We start from the raw sequence: 22,889 nt of genomic DNA, 5'->3' as shown, positions 1-22,889 counted from the left end.
TTGTTGCTTAAATCATTAACAATGAATTGAAACTAGACCAAAAAAATGCTATGTATACCACAGATGTTCTCCAATGATGCAAAACCAACTGTGGCTGAAATATCACTACAAAAATCCATTAAAATCATTATTTAATCTTAAGCTGATTCATGACAACTGAAAACAAAAATTCACTCACTTGGTGTGTTTGAAACTGACGGTTTGAGCTGCTTGCCAAAAACGTGGTCAATAATTATCTGACCTCCTTCGGGTCATTCTGAAAGGCATTGAAATTACATTCCAACATACAGTAGTCAGTTAATACTTGAATATGAAAACATTAAACAAAATGGGAATATCCCAGCAAAAGTACCATTTTCCATTCCTGACTGAATTCCACAACACTGATTCAATTTAGTCTAATTCAATTCAGTTTATTTAGACGCCGCCAATTCACAACAATCTTAGTACATGGAATGGCAACATCAAAAGTACCCCATAGACATCACAGCAACAAAATTTTATACATAATAATCAAAGTTACTTCAAACTTATAATGAATGTTTAGCAAACAAAGTGAAAACAAGACCAAAGTCGAACATAATTCTACACTGCAAGTTAAAACTTCCCGACAAAAATATTGGAAGTTCAAAAGCAAACTTTATTAATATTAGTCGTAATGGTGCACTATATTAGCACATGTGGCATTAGATTACCACAAGAAACAAAGTTTAAGTTCAGAGGTAAAAATATCTCACAAATTGCATATAGATTTTTTTGTTGTTGTTGATCTGAATTTTCAGGCTGACAGTAAAAAAAAAAGTTTTTATTAATGTTGCTGTGTTATATTTTCTCACCAGCTCTGTGAGGGTGCAGTATTATGAAAAATCTACTTTTTTGAGCTTTATGTTATTTCCTCATCAAAACCAAATCTGCAGAAAACCTATTCAAAGCATCTACAAATGCAAGTTTCAATACTTGTAATGTGACCTTCAATCTGTCTATGCAACCACTTTTCATTATTTGTCACATTTAAGATTTGTCCATTTTACATAAAACTGCAGAAGCAGTAATCTTGACCTAAGGGGAACCTAAGAAAATCCTTGACCCTATTGTTATACGTTGCCTGAAAAAGCTCTTAAAATGCCACTATTGCAACACATTCTCCATATGCCTCCAGATAATTATCAAAAGCCTTCTTTTTTTTTTTTTTTGGTAAATCATCAAGTTTATTTTTTGAAAATAAAACAAATGACAGACGTTTCAGCCCCATGGCGCTTCATCATGTGGGCAGGATAGCAAAGCCAGGCAGCCTGATGAATGCCAAGCCAAAGCAAGCTGGAGGGAAGTAAAAGACACTCCTCCTCAAAAGCGCCCGTCGGCTTTCAAAGACAGCCTTTAATGGGTGCTCATCAAGAGGGTGCAGGGGCCCGCCGATTCCTCCAGAGGAGGGGTGCAAATGGCAGGCCACAATGCTTCAGCGGCGGGACGGAGGCACAAGGCTGCAAAGACGAGCCCCTAGAGCCAGTGGTGTATCCGAAAGGAATTCAGCGGCACGTCCCAGGCTTGTCCAACTCCCAGCCCAACTGTCACTGCTGGCAGTCAATTCAGCCCCTTCAAGCACATAATCTGTGCTCGTATGGCTGTTAAACACCACACGCCTCAGTCCTTCATTCATTTACTGCCATGGCATTGTTGAGTCTGCTGTCTTTGTATTATTGAGCCATGTAAGGATTTGGAAAGAAAACCCTTTCTCAGCATATGCTATCCTGATCAGCAGCAAGGCAATACGAGTGCAAGCAAAATCAGATTCTGTGAATGTTTAGAAATAGATCGTCATTCATACCTGGAGTGAGTTGGGACAAATCGCTTTGCTATATTTGTTTTGTCGCACTGTAAATATACAGGGACGATCTGTGTGTACTGGGAAGACCAAAGGTACACCGACTGATTTCTTGCAAGTTGGAAACAAGAATCCCTGCATTAATCTGAGTGAACACAGTGGGTCTTAGGTGGCATGGTGCCATGCTGGAGTTTCCCCACTTACTGCCATCTCTCCTTGTGACAGAGAGATAATGTCACATGGGCGTAGGTGAGCAAAAAATGGCAGGCTGCTTGATCCTGAGCCAGCTCTTTTAATTGGCTAAAACAAAGTAATTTCAGAACAGTGTGGGGGGGCACAAAAGGGTAAATGATTGGACAGAAGGTCATTCCTTCTCTCTTACTCTGCTGTGTGCCATCCACTGACATTCCCAGCATGTGCTACAGTTAATACCGAGATCTATTATACACTATCTTTTCACCATCTGCTTCACACACCGATAACCTGAGCTGGACGACTCATTCAGCTGAATTAACAAAGGGAACAGATTTTTTTAATAACATTTTTTTTTTCTTTTTGCCACACCATCATTTTGAAGGTGAAATTGTGGACTTTGTTAGAAGGAGGTAATGAGAAATTGAGATGTGACTAATAGGTGGAAAATTATAACAAAAGTGATGTAACCATTGAATTTTAGAAAAGGCCCAACAGCTATGATTTTTTTGAATAGCAGAAGTGCAAGAAAGTAAAAAAATATCTAAAAACTACTCCAAAATTAATTTCAACTTTTTCATTTTTTTTCCTCACTCAGTATAATTTCACATATTTGAAAAATACAACATAGGCTGGTTTTTATACTTGTAGACAAATTGGTTAATTGATATATTGGTTAAATTGGACAAAAAAATCCTGAGAAAAGAAAATATTAAATCATTAGGGAGGAAATAAATATTGGGGTTGAATAGAGACACTGACTAATACCCTAATCAGTGGCACCCTAATCAGTGGCAGCACTTGAATGGACATTTTCCTGAGTGAGATCGTCCTGAACTCGGAAAGGTAATAGTAATACAAAGTCCAAACATCTTTGAAGAATTGGTGACCAGTACAGAATAATTCAGACCAAGTTGGTCTATGTAGAGGTTTTACTTGTAATGGTACATTTTTCCTTCACAAAATAGCTCAGATTAAGTCAGATTGGATGGATTCAACCATGCATTTTGAGATGGTGGAAGCTTAGGATACTGTTGCTAAAACTAATCCCGCTTCAGACTTCTTAAAATTCTCTCCCTGATGTGTTTCTTGGGTTTATTGGGCTATTTGTTCAATAATTGTTGGATTTTTGCTACAGGTATCAGAGTAAAGAGAGGTGAATACTAATCCGGATTATTACACTTCATCTGAAATATTGTTCTATGCCTAGAAATAATTTTATTGACCTCGGCAGATAGACATTAAAAGTATCACAGGCAACAAATTTTAACAAGGGGCTTAGGACTTTTTTCCAAGCGAACGGACAGCCTTTTATCAACGCATGTGTTTGCCTTTAGCCATGTTCATGTTTCTGAGCATGCATTGAAGTGTGCCTATATGGGTGCGTGTGTGTTTGCGTGTGCGCGCGCATGACTGTGTGGGAGACACGGAGACATGATGCACCTGTGCTAAACAAATGACCCCCATGCCTGTGTGAGTTTTTCCCAGGTGAGGCTGATGCATGGATCATGTGCTGCCGAGCGCTCTGGGCCACGTTGGCTCAGTCTTCCTGGGATCGTCTCTGGATGTGGCCCTGAATTTGCACTGAGCAAAGGAACGGTTCACCTCCTCAACAAATCCTTTACATCATTTGAGTTGGCAAGGAGACGAGTGTGCTGGACCGGCCTCCTCCAGGCACAAATCAGGCGTTATCTGCCTGACTCTGGACACCACCATCAATCTCTCCTGTCCACTGTTCTTTGTCTGGAATCACACCAACATCACATGATACATGGCCTTAACAGCATGCATATCAGATAAACGATCAGGTCTGTCAAAGTTTAGCTACTGTATGTTGTCCTAATGTGGGGAATCAAGCTGACTGCTTTTGTAATGTTACCCAACTAGTTCAATCTCTCAGCTACCAAATGCCAGACTGGCAAAAATTTTATGAGATCACAAAGAGTAAATATCAGTTGAAATAAAATGCACAAACTAAACTAAACTAATAATTTATTTGATATGAAGTAATAGCCATGTCTTATCATAACTGCTGAATTCACCTTTTACTGTAATAATACAAAACATTACTTACAATGTTTCAAAGCATACAAATTATACAAATACATATCAATAAATTCAAATGTTTTAAAACCCATTACGGTTTACTCTTCACAAACGATGTTCGTCTGACTGATGCTAAAACACATCAGTAAAGTCAATGCTTTATTTTTCCCTTAATGGAACATAAAGGTAAATATTATTTTAAAATGTTAAGTTACCTACTAGGACTCACATGAGTTCATTTATTTTGTTATGTGGCAAAATAACATTTCTCTTTATGTCTTGACCGTATTATTTTGAACATCAATCACCAGTCTCTTGCACTTTCAGGAATCATTCAAAATTTAACAGCATTGCTTTCAATAGATTTAGGCAGACAAAACAGTATAGCTGAACATGTAATGTAGGTCTTTCCACTGGTTACCTGCTAGGTGAAGAGTGGAGCTGATGATTTCAAACAGCTTTTGAAGGCAAAGAGAGGTCTAGCCCCAAGCTATACAGCACATCTTAAAGTTCTCTGAGAATTTGCCTGCAGCCTTAGTTTCAAGCTGTGGCAAATGTTTCTGCGTTTTAGGCCAAAGATGATCAAGTATTTAAGGGAATAGTTTTGATTTTTGGAAGTGTGGAGTAGCTCTCTGCATCGGTTTCTAGCCTGCACTACATACTACGCTCAATGACCAGAGTTTGAAGAAACAGAAAGATTTTCACTTGGGAGACAAGATGACAGCTGGTCAGAGTGAGGTGGGTCTAAAACACATTCTAAAACATCTATGTTGCCATGTCTCTGTTGTTTTGTTTTTTTTTAAAGGAAATATTATAAAACCTAGACAGTTATTCAGTTATTCGTTTGGACAATCAACAGTAGTTACTCTGGTCACCTGAGCAAAAATAATGAGGAAACGCAACAGGTTTTCCAACTTGCAAATGCAATGCGGTGAAGTTGGGAATAAGAATTTAAAGATGTGTGTTCCAATATGAGAAGCTAATTAATCATATCACCTCCAATAGGTGGCACAAGGTTTAAAAAGTAGTTACAAAATTATTCTGAAGCCTTCCCCAAAATTCAAAAGAAAATACATTTTAAAAAGTTAAAAAAAAATAGTAGAAAGTATTGATGATTGTACCTGGATTGTATGACAGTGTGATCGATGCATAATTAATAATAACTTGAATTTGGTTCAATTACAAGAGTGCAAATTTCCACCCATCCCTAGCAGAGATTAAGAGGGTCCTTTAGAAGACACTTTGGGTCTGAGCCAGCAAACAGAACCCAAACATGGTAAGTGGAGCAAGCAGAAATTAATTACCATCACAAGCCACAATTGTTTAACCCTGGAAAACATTAGATTAAAATTGCAGACATTTTTTGTCATATAAGAGAGGAAAATGTTAAGGAGATGGGAGAAATGAATAGTAAGTCAAATATATTTACAGAAACAAAGAAAAATCACAAAAAAAATTTCCTTTGATTTTTTTAACTTTAATAAACCTATACATTTTCTGAAAACGTGGCCGTCTTCAGCATATAAACAATAATCCACAAAGAAATAAAGCTTCCAATATGGAAATCAAACCGACTAGGAGCCAACCAAGTCCATCAAAAACCCAAAGTTTGTAATCTGTACATAGTGCGGTCTATAAGAAATGTCAACCACAAGATTTAATCTTCCTATTTCTGTATCCTGTCTATTTTGGTCTGTCACATAAAAATAGGCTTTTAACAACCCAGCCCGGCATTAATTATTGCCTCTTTCGCACTAAATCACTGAATAAAGCTGCAAATATTGATTGATCAGACAGCAGATATTTGTCAGCGACTATGGATAGCAGACTCACACATGGCAAAGAGTGACTCCGTCTTTCAATCACTGTCAGAAAGCTGTGCAGCGGCGCTGCACTGATTGAGCCCCATCGTACCACACTCATTCTCTTGCTATGCCTCCTAAAGTAATCAGTTCTTACACACAAGCAGCAAATATTCATTAGTGACTTATTCATATTCAAAAGCTGCTTTGTAAAAGCAACAAAGGAGCAGAATTGTCACTGACAAGTGCCTAACAATGTTTCTGTGACATGCTGTGTGAGCTATGAACAATTGTGATAATCTTCTATTATCTTATCAAGTAATAGTTGCTTTGTGGTAATCTGAACGACCAGCTAGATCCCTTAACATTCAACTGTTAAGTTAATCTAAAACAGACAATGTTTTTTTTTTTTTTTTTTTTTACATGAAACTTAAAAATATTAAGAATTAATATTGGGGGGAGGTACTCTAGGCTTTTGGCCCTTATAACTAGTCAGATAAAATTCAAAAAATGAGAGAGAACGATGGGCTGCAAAGTTAATAATTAGTTAGTTCTCCGCTCAAATAAATTCTGTCCAACCTCACCAGATTTTAATCAAAGGCTGAAAATAGTAGCTGATTGTAATCTGCACTCAGAAGTCACCAGGGGTGTTTGAAGAGCCCGACAAGCCTGCGAGTGGAGCTAATTCGATTAAGTGCCGGCAGTACCTGGAGGGGACGGATCTGTATCTCCCTCTTTTTTATTTATGAGATTAAGTTGCGCTTGTTATTCCAATATAAATAATCAAGCCATCAGAAATGATACTCTTTTTCAACTTGTATGTTTTCTCCTCTGCATCCAAAAAATAAAATTTTTTGGTGGATAAACGTTGTGAGATTAATACGATTAATAACTAATTCTATCAAATCTAGGAAAACCTCTTGAAATGTCTAAAATGTAAAACGGTTTGCATATTTTATTTTTTTTTAAATAATAAAATGGAAAGGTTCAGATGAAAAAATACAGCACAAACAGATCCTTTGGAACTTCCTGTTAGCACTCTTATATTTTCCAATAATATCCTATATTTAATAAACTCTGAAAAGACATAAGTGCAGACATCAGTCAATTATTTTAATATTTGAAATAGAGAAAAAGAATATGGTTTGTTCTGCTTTGTTCCAGATTTTATGAAAGAGATATAACCATTTTTCTTTCAATCTGATGTGATATTCCTCCATTCAATAGAGCCTTTAATAAAAGGCAGAGAGCCATTTAGAAAGCGCCACAGAAAGCGAAAATAAATAATAGTTAAGAGGCTTTCTGGTTGAGCTGCTTGAATAATATAATTTGGGTTTTACAGTGTTAGCTGTCAGAGTTTTAAATAAGACACAAGAAGTGGAAAAACCTAAAAATGCTGATTGTCTTTCTGTAGTCTTCAACCAATGTCAGTTTCTTGCAAGCTGCAAAGGAGCTACAGGTGGGATATAATTGGCCTTAAAGGCGTATTTGTACCATTTTCACATTTTGTGTGAGTAGAACCTGAAACATCAGTGCATTATTTTGAAAATTGTTGTGATACATCATCACAAAGTAATGCACAGCTAGTTGAAGTGGAAGGAATCTTTAATTTTGTAAGGACATTTGGTCTAGTATTTTTTGTTGAAGCTAAATGAAAATTTTTGATAAGATTTAATGACTATCTAGACAGTTCACAACTGATGTCACTGATTTTTTTTTTTCAATTACAATCTTAGCAACAATAAACTAGGTAACCTGTGAGAAATGCTACATATACTCAATATTAACATTTTTGCAAAATTAAATGACACTTGACTGCAGTCTTTCAAAATCAAGAATAAATTGTCTTTATCTGACACTTTATTACATTTACTTAATTATGTGCTACTTTGCTGCTAAAATTTAGTTTAGTTTTATAGTCTACCTACTTACTATAATTGTACAACAAAAATAGAACAATTTAAGTATTGAAAAAAAAAAATTGGCACTTTCCAAAAAATATAAATGTACAAATTATAAACAAAAACATATTTAGAAAACTTACTAGTGCCATTTTTCCAGAGTTAGTAGCACCTCTTGGCTACTTTTCTGAAGGGGACTGAATATAAACACACACCAGCCCATTATCCTGATTTTGATGTATAGAACGTTTTTTTATTATTATTATTGTGTAGCCTTTTGTACTTTTACGTCAAAAGTAAGGAGCAATTTGTGATGGATTATTACATAAAATGCAAATAAACTACGTTGATGATTTTGGTTGTAGCATGAAAAAAATGTGGAAATGATGAGGTATAAATATTTTTTGCAAAGAAAACCACTGTGTATGGTTTTTCTAAGGGTGCATACACTGTCTGGGTTTAAGATAATGAATTTTGACAAATGGTGTCAAGTGGCATGAACATGCATTTAGTTTCCGTCGTTTAAAGCCAAAAGAAAGATAGTTGGAAAGATACAGTTGGGTCAAACTTCCTGTCCACTAGGATTTTCCATGTGAGGGGGCTTACCTCCCCTCTCAAGGGGCTTTCCACCACCCACAATAGAGGAAACGTGAAAGGCCTGGCACTTGATGTGACATAAGAAACCCTCAGAGCAATCCCTTATACTGCTCTCGCCACTTCTTTCCCTTTCGTCCTCTTCTGAGGAATCCATTTCATATCAGAGAGCCACAGAGCTGCGTGAAGCCAACCAGTACTTAGGTCACAGTGTACCACATTAAATTTAGACTCCTTTAACGCTCTCCAATAATGCATCTGGAGTAGTTCCGGTCAAAACTATTCAAATTTTTCCTATCCAAGATTCAAACTTCTGTAAATGGGCCACAGATCTAAGCCTTCAATCACCACTGGAGATTTCAAATCAAATCTGGTGTGTGTCACAAGCTGAAATTTCCTCGCCAGCCCCAGTTAAGTCACTGGTGATTCAAACTCCAAAATAAACCGTCCCAGTGGAATAAAACTTTCGTCACTGATGTCAGTTAAGTTTCTTGAGTTTGTTTAATTAGCGCTGCCTGCTAGAGGTTCCACTCTAGTTTGTTCAAGCTTCACATAAAATAAATCCAAACAAATGTTCTCCTCGTTTAAAGTTTGAGTAAGGGTATAATTCTATCAGACCGGTTTTCGTGTATATAATTTGTTGCAAAAGTATCTATAAAAACTTTTTGTATCCAAGAGTCTGGCAGGAAGTGGTGTGCGAAATGGAAGGAACGTAAATGATGGTTTTCAAAAATTGCTATAAATCAAACTTGGAAAAATGCTGTGTGCCTTTGTACTCACAGTCTACTGTTGACCAACTTCACACATTCAGAGGTTAGAGGTGTGCCTCTTTTCAAAGTAGCTTATGTTCAGCCAGATTTTGTCTCGAGAGCATTAGAACAATTTTCAAGGCTTGCAAAATAGTCCCAACAGAGGTGTAGAGTGGCTGAGCCATTACAACATGAATGTTCCTTGATCTTAACCTTTTAATTAAAGGTGTGGCTTAACGAGTAAGATCATTAGTGTCAAGTCTCAAGTCTTTACCGTTCGTCCAAGAAAAGTGGTTTTGCCATCCATCACCGCTGCATGCGGATGTCACTTGTTTGTCAAAATTAATGAGTGTACCAGAAATGCAACACAAATGTTCTGGTTCAGTACTTTTGTATATAAAAACGAAAAATGCATGCAAAAATGTTTGTATTAAAAATTTTAACACTATGTAATTACTTAATTAAAATTAATGTGTGAAAGTCCCAGCCCTGTACGTAACACTTTCGTTTAATTATGTTCCCTAACATTAGTGAACAACTTTTGAGGACTTTGTAAATTGGCTACATTCATACAGAAATTACACTCAGGAGAACTATTTTAAAGTTAAATCATTTCTCTGTGTTGATCTATCACAGATCCTAACAAAAATCAACCAAAGTGAGAAGAGTCAAATTGTGAATAGACTTCTGCAAGGCAGTTAATAGCGCAACGGATAACAAATGGCTTTGTAATATAGCAGCAAAAAGTCCCACATGGCCTGATTAAAAGCACACGGATGTCATTAAAACGTTGGTAAATTAAGTTTTCTGCATCACATTGCACAAGATATAGGTACTGGAAATTTTAACAAATTACATATTAAAGGAAACAGTCACATGTTATTTGATAAAATTGGTCTAAAAGTTTATAGAATCCCTCAAGGGTCAAATACAGAACTCAAACAATTGTTTCTTACAGTTGGTAAGCAACAACATGTTAGTGTAAAGTGTAAAAAGCATAACATACTCTAAGTGTTTTAGTATTTTTATGAGTCAAGGGCAACCAGTTAAATTTTTCTAAAGCATTTTGTTCATTTCATGAAGTCTTTTCATGCGGCTGCCCTTGTACCAAACAGTTTAACAACTCCCACATCCTAACTCATTGAATAGATTTCAATCTCCTAGCACGAGAGAAAGATCAAATGCTCCACTCTCAATAATAGATTAAAAAAAAAAAGTGTTAAACTCCCGCCTGTTCCTCCAGGGGCCAACCCTCTAATGTTAAACCAAAATAAAAGTTGCCTGACTAACCTAACTGAAAAAAAAAAAACTTACTCGTCTCTGACTTTCCCAGTCTCAATGCTTGAGGTCAAAAGTTTATTTTCAGGCAAAGTTGAATGCTACTAAAAGGTATTTCTGGTACATCATACATTTGCTTTACTAGACTCATGTTCCTTTTTTTTCAGGCACTACACCTTTATTAATAGCTTGTAAAATATTTTACACTAAAAACATATTTTAACCAAGTAGCAAATGTAAATAATATATATTGCATATTAATTTCCCCAGTGTTTTAAATTATGCATTTCTGATGTATTGTGCATTTCTAGTTCGTACATTATCTTTCTATATTAAGAGACAAAGAAAACAGTGTCATTAAATCCGTTTGAAATACATGTGTTTCACTATTTTCTGAAATTATGAGTCAATCAATTATTCACAATTTAAAGCTTTACAGTCATTTGGAGAAAATCGCTGATACAAAACTAGCAATTCCTCTGTATTAAGAATTGTCCACAAGTGGAGAATATTCAAAACAACTGTGATCATTCCCAGGTCTGGCCATCCAAACATAGTTGCTCTGAAAGCAAAGCGTAAGATGCCACAAGAAGTTTCGTAAAACCCCAAATGTAATTAGGTGACCCATAACAGGCTTTTGCCACTGTTTCTATAAATGTGCATGCATGTACAAAAAAAAAAAACTGCACTATTCTTATGTAACTGGGATGTGTGCATGGAGGTGTGATCTCAATGAAAAACATGAACAACAGATTAAAATTTCTCAGAAACAATCTAAAACGAAAAAAAAAAGTTATTTAGCCTGATTAATCTAAAATTAAAGTATTTGGACACAAAGGACATGTCTTGCATAAGCAAACCTCATACCAACACTGAGGCACAGAGGCGGAAGTGTCATGGTTTGGGGATTCTCAGCTCACCAGCACAGCTGTCTACATAAAATCAACCAACATTTGAAGAAATGTGAGATCTTGATCTCACTGAAATGCTGTAGGGTAAAATGAAACAGGTTGTACATCTCAGCCAGATGTTTGACTCTTAGTGGGGCAGATTTCCTTGAGGGGTGGCTACAAGAGACGTCTCACAGAGGCAATTTCAAACAAAATAGCTATTAGAAGGTATTGCATTTTTACATGTTCTTTAGGTAATAAACATTTTTGTAAAATGATTTTGCTTAAGTAATTGGAAGTTTATTTCCGGTGTTTAAATGTAATGAATATTAATACATAACTAATGAAACTAGTTAATTTTGCATTTATATCCATAAATCCATAATAAGATTACAGAAATCTAACAGTAAGCAAAATATCTTAACTGGTGGATTTTATATGTGAGGAGCAGGTTGCATACATTGGTGCTTATGTTTTTTTGTTTTTTTTCTGATTAAACATAAAATCTGAGGAACACAACTTTTAAACATGTTGCATTGACTGCTACACAAAAGTTCAGGCATGTGAATAGTTCGCTTAGAAACATCACACACCAAAGGTGACCTAATCAATCACCAAAAAATGTTATATGAAAGGAATTTTGAGCATTAAAGAAATACCTTTCACAACCACATTTCAGTCTATTTATTCATGCTTGGTAAGATGCAAGTTCACAATTTACAAAGTAAAGTTAAAAACTGCTAAATTAAAGTTTAAGATACTGGATATTACATTCTCTTCTCTTAAGACAAGAGGAACCAACAGAATTGTACATTTCTATTTAACACAATATGTGTGTATGTCTTTATAGCAAAAAAAAAAGTATTGCTACTGATCTACTAAAGTTTCAAACTCACGAGACACAGATAAATACTGTACATTAAAAATGTTATTTGACTTTTTAAACCCATAAACAACAAAGAGACGTTATGTCATAGTTTAAATAAGGAGCAGCTGTAATCATTTATGAAGCAGCACTGCGTGTCAGAGAAGACAAAGGATGACGGTTAACATTTAAGCGTCTGACTGGTACGAACAGAAGGAAGCTGAGGAAGTTACCATTTGATTTGCTTTTTAGAATTGAAAACACAGGAGGACGGAAACTTGATCTAACGTAGCAACACGATGAAACTTTAAATCCCGGATCTATCCGAGCTGTACATGCAGCTTCCATCCAGAAGCAAGAGAGTCCTAATTTACAGAATTTGAGAATGCCACAGCCTAAAAAACACTACTGTCCACCTCAGTGGCATGCAGCCTCTATGCCAATGCCCTACTAAGATTTTGTGCAAAAGAACTACAAAAACCCTTCAAAGTCCTTGTTGCTTATCCAAGTCGTGTCCCACAACATCTAAATAAAAAGTAAATTATGTTACGCCAGCTGAGAGCTCTAACTTTGCATCCCCAAAATAAGACTGCAGGATAAAGTCTGGTAAAGCAATCATTAAAAAGGAGAAATAATATTTTTATACCGCAACATCAGGTGTTATTTTCATACTATGAATCCTATTCCCAAAACATCTTTCCTTATTTTTATTTTTTTATGTCAGGCAGGCAAAAACACTTGACAGGATTTAAAATAGTAGCAAATGGCATAATCAGAAGACAGCAGATACCTCGTGCATTTATTATTTTTTTTACTAAATCTATAAATATATCACTAGGCCAAACAAAAACAAACTGCTGCTAAAAAAATTATGCCAAACTATCTACATATTTTAATGCCTTGAAAAGAAACCTATTTACTTCCTTATTAGGTATACAACTGCAAAGCACTGTGTTTAACACAAACTCCCACTAAATGAGCATCTCGACACCAGAGCTACAGCCTAGTTTTTGGCTGTATATCAGTTGCGAAATGAGCAAACAGGTGGTTTCACATCTTTACAGAGTATTTACAATCATCTTAAAAATGTACTCATGAAAGTCTAAGGTGGTGTGCCCGAAAAGGCGTGGACATTGAATCTAGAACTGTATTCCCCAAAAAATATTTTACAAGTCCTGCATATTTAACATGCTGTCCTACATTTGACAAATCTTTTTCCAAAAAAAAACTACAGTAATTTCCTACTATTAGACCATTGTAACAATTAATCATAGGTAAGTAAAAAGTCCTGGCTACCTTATTTTGGAAACAAGTCCTATCTAAACCTGATGTCGATGTTGGTTTAGTCAGCTACTAACTACTTTTATTTGCCATGTGGTGTCCTGAAGAGAACAGGCTCATATGTTTGTATTTATTGTCTTGTGAATAAATGTATAAACTTACTAAAAGCTAGGAAAAATAGTAGAACTTGTGGTTGAGAATTTTAAGAATTTAAGCTTCTATGTAGCTTTAGCAGGTTAAGCGTCAGCAATAACACTAGCATGCTAATCGAGTTTCTTAACACGGAGGTGGCCAATGACCAACACATCTTAGCAGTGATGGTCGGGCCAGAGGTACATGGCTTTTAAAATGAATATTAAATTAATTTTAAAAGTTTGTGTTTTGCTTTACCTAATTTAGCAGTGCTAATACTAAAGTCAAACTTGGTTGCAAACTGAGCATTTTAAACATAAGGTAGTTGTTGCTAGTACAATTTGCCTTTTAGTTGTTTTTTGTGAGGGAAACGTCCTACATACAATAAGTAGATACAATACAATACATTTAATAGTTTTAGATACAACAGATTTAAAAGGTTTATTCTGCTTTCAGTCAAAATGTTAAAGCAAAAGTCAAACTAGCTGACAAATGTCTTAATACCAGTAAACAACACGGATTAGCTGTGGCTGCCAGGGAAAAGGTTTACATGCCACCTTCATATAAAAAGCTCATATTCTGCTTCAACTACATTCAGCTAAAGTCAAACTCACTCGCAAGCTGAGCTTCCTAACCATAAAGCAGCTGTTGCCATTCAACAGTCCACAGCTGGTTGCTTCAGAGCGAGATAAATGGTTTGCATACCACATCGTCAGAATACATTTTAAAACGTATCAATAATGTCGCGTACCTTCGTCGCAACTCATTCCTCTTTTTTTTCCCCCTTTTCAGCAGACGGTAAACCGACTGGGCAAAATGATCTCAAGAGTTTGATGAGCCCATTTAAAGAGAAAAGGTTAGAATTCTTTGCCAAAAGTGGTAGCGACAAAAAAACAGAAGAAAAACTGACTTGACTTCATCAAAATTAAACGAATACTGCAGATTGAAAAGCAATACATGAGATATCACACTAAATAGGAAATTTCAGCAGCACATTTGACCTTTTGAAGTTTTCAAAACGTTTTTCTAACACTTATTTGAAGCAATCTCCTTCTTACAGTAGCCAACATACACTCTTAGTCTTTGTAAAAAAAAAAAAAAAAAGGGAGAAATAAACTTTTAGTCGGGTGAGAAAAATATTTCCATAGTGCAGAGATTGTCTCACTTTTTTCCCCCCCATTCAGCATTACATAACACACCAAAGGCGTTCTTTTTTCCTGTCTTTTCTTTCCCAGACACACTTTAATCCTGTGCATAAAAGGGTGGGGTGAATATGGGTCAGCAGGTTAGGAGTGTCTCAAAGTCAAACTTGTGAAAGAAGAAATCAATCCAGGAAGCTTCCAAACTACCTGTCTTGGCCTCTCTATTACATAAGCGCTCAGGCAGCGCGCGCCAGCCCGCAAAGTTCCACAGTTTCTCCTTCAAGAGGTGTATTAATACGCGCTAAAAGTGGAAACCCTTTTTTTTTTTTATGTTTAAATTAAGCAACCGCGGTGATAGGAGCTGAGGAGTGGGTGAACACTATTCTTTTAAGAGTGAACAAGATCCACGATCATGATGATGATTCCTGCTCTCGGTTGCGCGCCTCTGTTTATGGCTAAACCTGTTACATAACCAGCTTACATTCCACATTCACCATATCACATTCTAAATATACCCCTCGCGCGCAGCACAGGAGGAGAGTATACGCATGAAAAAACCCCGACGTTCAAGGAAATAATTGTCCCACCTACACAGCTCGCTTTAGCGCAATGTGAACTCTGCTTGTTGGGAATCAGCAGAGAAATCCTTATTTCTTTGAACTTGGCCGAGCCCGGTTAGTCTGTATACTGGAGACAGTGGAGAGGGGGTGTGGTTAAACATACTGTCTTGTACTGTACAACATGGACGGGACGTGATGGATAAATCATGTAAGAAGAACCAGACTTTTCACGGGCTGGCATGTGAGGGCTCGTTCCGCCTTATTGTTAAATCGTATTAGGTTACAAATAATAACAACAATAATATTAATATTAATAATAGTAAAAAAAAAAATAAAACATAAATTATGCGAAGCACCTTTCGGTTTGCAACAGTATATAATCCAGCTGCCGAGGCGCCTTCTGGAACAGCCTAAATCAGTGAAAACCCAGCGAGACGACGTTACGTGAGCCACTGGCGGAGGACACGTCCCTACGACCAAACAGAACGGGACTGATCGATAAACTAACCCACAGTTTCCCCAAAGTTCACTTTCGACACTTTCGACAAAATAGCGCCGGAGCGGGCAGGTTGGCCTGTTTGGGCATGGGGAGCAGCTCCTGTTCGTGGGGTCTGAGTTCCTGGATAATTGATTAATCTTGCAGTCGGAGTAAATGTGACATCTGTGACCGTATCACCCCCCCATGATTTTGGCTGTCAGTGGAGCAGCGCACACATAGATACACCAACCAAAGCGCTAATTACAATCAAACTGGACAAATACCCCCGCTTGCATATAGATATATATTTTTTAAAAAATAAAAAAAAGCTACGGGGTGAATTAAAGCAGGGTGCAGATATTTAGGGGGTTGTGCGATTTGATTTATTTTGAAGTTGGATTAAAATGTGCCTCGATCGGTCCGTGTTCCTCACCCCGCCGAAACTGTCAAATTGCTGCTCGCTTACCTCTGTTGGTGCTTGAGCAGGTCTGCTTTCGAACCGGGGCTGGATGGTCCGCTTTCCGGAGCGTCTCCAGGTTTACCGGGGTTTCCCTGACCGGGGTAGCCGGCTCCGAGGCGCTGTTGCCCGGGTCGCTCGCTGGATCTGGAGGGGACTCCATGTTGATTTTTTTTCTCTCCTTTTCTCGGCTTCACTGTCAAACTAATGCTAATGCTTCAAACTAATACTCTGCGATCTTGTGAGCTCCGACACTACGTCCTGCTATCTAATTTAGACTAGAAGTAAGAAATGAGAAATGCGAGTCTGTCTGGTGGTGGGTGTGTAGGTTTGATTGTCCACTAGCAGCGCTAGTGAGAGCTCCAGTCATGCAAGCTTAAGAGGGAGAGGTTGTCAATAGCAGAAGAATAGATGGTAGGCCTGAAAGTAATCCAAGCAGATCGACCCTGTGCAGTTTTACATGAGAACTGGGGTAATTTAATGCAACGCAGCCTTCACCAAAGAATGCATGCATTTAGATATTAAATCAAACAAGAGATTATACTTTTTTTGTTGTTGTTGTTGCTTGCACTATACAGTTCTCTTACGTTTGAAACTTAAAGTTGCTCCAAACTATCACAAAACATCATTACAGAAATATTGCAAGATTAAAAACATCCACTTTAAACATTACACTGTATGTCAAGCTACATCAGGGTAGTGTTTTGCAAAACAAAAACCACACTGTAAATCATTTATTAGTTCTATCTTTGTATTTCTTGTCAAGGTTTTTGTAGCTGGGAACATCTTATCTGAAAAATTAGCCAAAAGCTGCAGAGGTGCATGAAATATTCACTGCAAATTCCTTTAGTGGGCATTCATTGCCTTTGCAGGCTGAGCCTCACTACAGCAGTCTGCAGGCTTCTTTCTCTCAGACATGAAACTGCCCATCCTAATGCCCGAGAATTCAAACGGGACTAGTCAGTAGTCAGTTCATTATTTTCATCAAAAATCACCATCATCCTAATCTCCAACATCCCCCTGTGGGAGGAGCGGACTGCATATATGAGTAGTCTGCAGGAGCTGATGAAAGAACTCTTCCCCCTTACTCACAGAATAACATGCGGGTCTCCGCTCTGCCTGATAAAAGAGGGAGCTGACAGCGCTTTGGAGAGAATGCGTTTTAAGATACAATGCTGTCTGTGGCTGCCGTCAAACGTCACTCTAGGAAGCGGAATTCATGCACCGCTTGTTGCGCAAAAAGAAAAAAAAAGAAAGAAAAAAAAAAACCTGCAAGCACCATGCTTTCTGCATGTGATCAGCGGAACCACGCCTCTTCAAAGCAAGGCACGTGGACTTTGACATGGTCCTGCCCTTCAAGCAGACTGCTCACATAAGTCGTAAAAGTGACGAAGCCAAAAGCTTTATCCCCTTCAAGACGCATTTTAAACAGCTGCTTTAATGGCGTCTTTAAGCGAAGAAGTTAACTTCTCACTCGGTTTATGGTTAAAAAAAAAAAAGAAAAAAAATCTGTTGAGTATCTCACTTGTGAATAAGCAATCGTCTTTCAAACACAGTTTTTTGCTCATCACAAATTAATTGTCTCTGAATTTTCATACAAAAAAAAATGTTCACCTTCAACCTATTTGAATTTTCTTTTAAAAGAAACTTATTTTCAATTTATACCTTTGGATTTCTGGTTTTGTTTGGAGTGAACCAAATATCCTTCTGATGAACACATAAAACAACTAGTGAGGATTTAACCAAAAAACTGTTTAAAATTGACACACATATTTGGTAAATATTGATTTATATTTCTGAATACAAGCTCTAACAAATGGAAAAGTACACCACTACCTTTAAAAAATAGCCCATTCTTGTAAACGTAGTTATATTTTATACAGCTATGAAAATGTTGCTTATATGGATCATACTTTACTAATAATATTTTTTTTTAAACTAGAAAAAACTCAATTCTGATAAAATGTTACTGAAATAGTAGCCTAATAAACTTTAAAATCGATATGCTAACCTTAAATTTCTAATAATTTTGGCAATAAAAGCAGTGCTGTAACTTGTTAAAGCTGAATTCAGGATTTATAAATATGTTTTAACAAGGTGCAGTGTAGCCCTGACATTCTCAGCTAAGATGAACTGTTTATTTTCAAGCACGGGTTCGAGATTAAGAGAGTCTTCCTTATAGCAACTTAGCCTTTAGCATTTACTCATCCAGTTAAAGCTACATACAATTCTGCTTAAAATCTATTTAAACAGGACGGTATGTAAACCTTTTCCCTTCACACAGCTAAATGTCTTGCTCATTGGCAGTGACTGCCTCACATTTAAATGGCGTCAACTTGCTAACAATTTTGACAGTAGCGCTCTCTAAATGCTCAAAGCTGGAAACAAATTTAAATCCATAAAACTTTCCACACCACAAGTCTTACGATAGCTTTTAAGTCTTGCTAAGCTTATATATTCGCTGATTGTACAACCCATAAACATATCAGTTCTACTGTTCTCTGCTGGACACAGCTCACTATGAACGAACTTGGCAGCTGACTGGACCAACATCTTCACTCAAATTCTTCTGTAAAATGCTTTTGTAGGATTTGTTGGATATCACAGAAGTAGATCCACAAACCAAGAGGGGTTCTTCTAATCATAACGTCTCAGTGGATGTTTGTGGGTTTTTTTTTTTTATTATTTTATTTAAATGCAGAAGAGGAGGCAACAACTACCTCAATGTTAAGAAGTTTTGCATTTATAGTTAGAATTTGATCATATTTATGAACTAGTATGCCTAATCAAAATGGAAACAAAAATTGTCTTTTGACAATATGACAATTGTACGCTGTCTTTCGCCATTGGTTGAAAGACAGGGTAAATCCGAGACAGGTCGCCAGTCCGTCGCAGAAATTGTAGGCCATTACTGCTACTACTCAGTAAAATCATTCAGAGTTTGAATTAAAGAAAAACCCTAAAATATTGTTAGTCTATGAATGAAACACACATATTGGGAGGATATGCATACGGTAATGTTTACCCTGACACATCGGCTGCATTCATTTAGCATTTTAACTAAGGACAACAGTGATGATTCAAAGTACTGTGAAAAACTGTTATTGTCAGATTAAATATGAATGATCAAGCAGATGAAAAATGAAAGTGACAGGTGTATTAGCAATAGAAACAGGCTCTGTCTTTCTCTGTGCCCCAAATTTGAATGTTCATCACTAACACCCTGGCTTCACCTCCAACCTCTATAAACATGTCGACAGCATAATAAAACCTCTGAAATATGGCATTTGGTTTTGGTTTGTCACACCGACAGAAGGAGTGACTCCCCTCTGGTCACCCTTTTCAAAACTTCAGCAAATGTTCAGAAGGAGTGGACGAATGTGTAAGTCGCACACTTGAGAATAAAGTAACAATAAAAAACCAGTAGTAATCCTCCTTATGAAGATCTTGTCACATTCATCCCTTGGAATGTTGGCCATTTTATTTTCAAATGTTGCTTCAGCTTATTGAGGTGTGTTATCGTTCATTTCCTGTGGTTCTGCAGGAGCCTCCAGTGAGTTTGGGGTCATTTAGCAACTTGGATCTTTGTCTCTGTTGTAGATTTGATTGTTTGCTTGGGCGTACTTTAATGAATGATCCAAAAAGGGGATAATACCGTCAGACAGATCGCCTCCTACTTTAATCCAGAATAACTTGCGATGAAGATAATTCGGTATCAGTGTCTGGAAAGTGTCAGAGTCCTGTGACTGATAGCCTAATCATCAAACCCCATCACTGTGTCTTTAGTTGTTTAACAGTGCTGTTTGAAATTAAGTCCAACATCTCCACTTTGGTCTCTGTGCAAAGCGCATTATCATAGCAGTCTTGGGGTCTGTTCCAGGTGCCACTACTCAGATTTAGACCATCCAGTTTGTGTTAAAGAAAGCTGCTGGTAATAGTTCCAAAGAAGCCATATGTTTTTAGTCTGTCTCTAGTTCATTCATTTAAAAATGTAACTCTCTAAAGAAGGCCTCCACAAAATCTGAGATGGGGAGTTTTTTTTCTCAGTTCCTCTATGTAAGGCCTCTAAGAGACCACATGGTGAATATACATGGGTGATTTTTTTTCTTAAAAGTTTAGCTGTTGTGCTCAATATTTTTATATTTTTCACTGTCAGAATAGATTAATTGAATGGTATGAAATCCCTCCATCCAGTTCCTTTCTACACGATTTAGCTGATTTCTTTCCAGCTTGACATTGTAATAGCACACACTACATCAGAACAAACTCATACAAAAACTACAGTAAATGTATAGACTCTCTTACTTGTTGATGACCAATCAACATTTGCTACTACTAACCCTTGTAATTACGTTGGAAGAATAAAAAAATGCCCTTTTTGCTAAGTTGTTTCTGAACTTTTGCTGCTTTTTTTTGCCAAATACAGGGCTCCAATGTCCCATTTAAAAAAAAATACTTTTCTTTAAACATAGGAGAGTATAAATTACTTGTTACTTTTTAAATGTAGAACAAATACAATATCGAAAATGTTTTGTTTCTCTTGCATATTTAACGAGTTTGCTCAGTTTGTTGCGACTATTGTCCAGGATCAAAGTTTCATCTCATCTGTTCATCTCAAGAGAACAAATCCACTGAATCTTTGCAGAAAGTACAGCACATTTAATAACAAAAATATGAAATGTCAAAAAGAATCAATTTTCATGTTTCCATTACAGCCCTCCTGCATGTAAGTCATCAAGATAATCATGATGTAACTTTTGGAGCTGTGCTGTGCTGAAGGCTGGCTTTTTGAAAGAAAGCCAGAATGAATATCTTACTGCCAAGTGAAGAGGCCAACTTTCATTCCTTCTGCTCAGCTTCGGTTCCTCCAGATCTCCCTGACCTCCTGACTCACTGCAGTATGACAGCATGAACCCCAGATTCAAATGTATCGCCTGTTGCATGCTCAGCAACAAGGCTGGAAAAGTAAAACGTGGGTCAAAGTCATCTAAAAAAAATGTGAAACGTGAACAGCGTCTTTGGTACCCAAAGTATTGAAAACATGTGTCCCCCGCAGAAGAACCGTGATCAGATGAGACTAAAACTTAACGTTCTAGCATACATGCAAAATAATACGTGTGTGAGAAAACTAAAAGAAGAGTGGGCAAATATTTTTTTGTCTGTAAAAAATTTGCCCACAGACTAAAAACCGGTAGAGACTCTCTATAAGATCTGCAACCTTCATGACACTGAAAGGGGATTCCAAACAGTTTTAAAGTGACTGGCCCCATATGCACACCATTTAATACACACTTTATATTTTCATTTGAAAAAATAAAAAATCTGAAAACAATTCATCATTTTATTTCCCCCTAACCGTAAATTCCATTTAAGTTTGTGGTTGAAATGTGACAAAACGTGCATCATGCAGCACACACAGATAAAGACTCACTAAGCACCACTATTTGATTCCATCCAAAAGGCGCAAGGACGAGTCTGATAGTGCCACTTTAATTTTTGAGTTAAAATGAATTATGCTGCTGTCACACAGCAGGGAAAGCGACGGGGCGGGTTGTGTCGGATGTGAAGTGCGTAGAGTAAGCCTGCCCGCCGTGATCAGATGATTGATTAGGCTGACACTGGCTCAGAGGTGTAACACTGCTCTATTTTTCTCCCTCATTATGTAAGGCTATATTTCAAATCAGGAGCGCACTAGAGGAAGACACCAGAGACACAAGACAGGACACCCTTCAAAAAAAAAAGTTTATCAGAAAACCGCCAAGGAGACTGAAGAGTTTCACTTCTAATCTTGTCATGGCTGTCATGGCAGAGCAGATAAAAGGTTGGCTGTGATTTGACAGCGTTACCTGTAGAGACAGAGGGGGAAAAAAACACATCAGATCTCTTAATAAGCACATGATGATTTGTATTTAATCTAAGAAAAAAAAAATTATTCTAACTATATTTAAAATTTTTGAATTTAGTGATTTTTATAAAACAACACACACACATTCAGAAAGTCACTTTTTCTTTTCTTTAAAGAAAGTATTGCTTTACAAATTGGATTTCAAAACCCAGAACCAGCAAGCACACAGTTCTTTGCATGCTTATGAGCAGTGCGGAGTGGCAGAGTGTAATGAAACAGACATATTAATGGCTTTTCACTTATTCATGTGTCGAAAATGAAGAGGCTTAGCCACATTTTGAAATGGCTGACAGAATAAAGAGCCAACATTGGGGGAATGATTGTATTTATGATTTCAGCTTGACAGATGAACGTATCAAGAGAGTGAGTGAGTGACATGTTTCTGATGGTTCAAAGTGTTAAACGATGTGATGTATGGCAACATACAGGAGCAGTGGGGCTGCCGCTCTTCTGTGCTCTCGCTTTAGGAGTCGTGTCTCTTCACTGCAAGGAGAGGAGAAGCTAATCAACAGCCTTTGCCGTTATTTCAGAAAAAAATTGGAAAAAAGGAATACTGCACGCGGTATGCAAACATCATGCAAAAAGAAAAAAAAAAAAGAAAAAAAGTGAAATATTTAACAGCAGAAAAGCTTATTGTAGGACAGGATTCTGCAGTCGCCTCACTCACCAGTGCTGTCTTCCTCAGAGGCAGCACCACTAGCACCACCTAGCAGCCAATTTGACCACAATATTTAACTGGGTCCACATTCAGCTTTAGATAACTAACATGTAGATAATAGAATAAAATAGAAAAAA

General features: G+C 37.0%; 1 protein-coding gene across 1 annotated transcript in view; it reads right to left on the bottom strand.

The window, feature by feature from the left end:
* roraa (RAR-related orphan receptor A, paralog a) overlaps positions 1–16,702 on the bottom strand; it is a 210,761-nt gene extending 194,059 nt beyond the window's left edge. Inside the window, exon 1 of the mRNA XM_008412275.3 lies at positions 16,199–16,702. Coding sequence (XP_008410497.1) covers positions 16,199–16,352 — 154 coding nt within the window. The 5' untranslated portion in view covers positions 16,353–16,702. The remainder of the gene's footprint in view (positions 1–16,198) is intronic.
* Between the last annotated feature and the right edge of the window lie 6,187 nt (positions 16,703–22,889).

The sequence above is a fragment of the Poecilia reticulata genome, chromosome 6 (genome assembly GCF_904066995.2).
Source record: "Poecilia reticulata chromosome 6, P_reticulata-male-v2, whole genome shotgun sequence".
In the NCBI taxonomy this organism is placed as follows: domain Eukaryota; kingdom Metazoa; phylum Chordata; class Actinopteri; order Cyprinodontiformes; family Poeciliidae; genus Poecilia; species Poecilia reticulata.
This window is presented reverse-complemented; position numbering and strand designations above follow the sequence as displayed.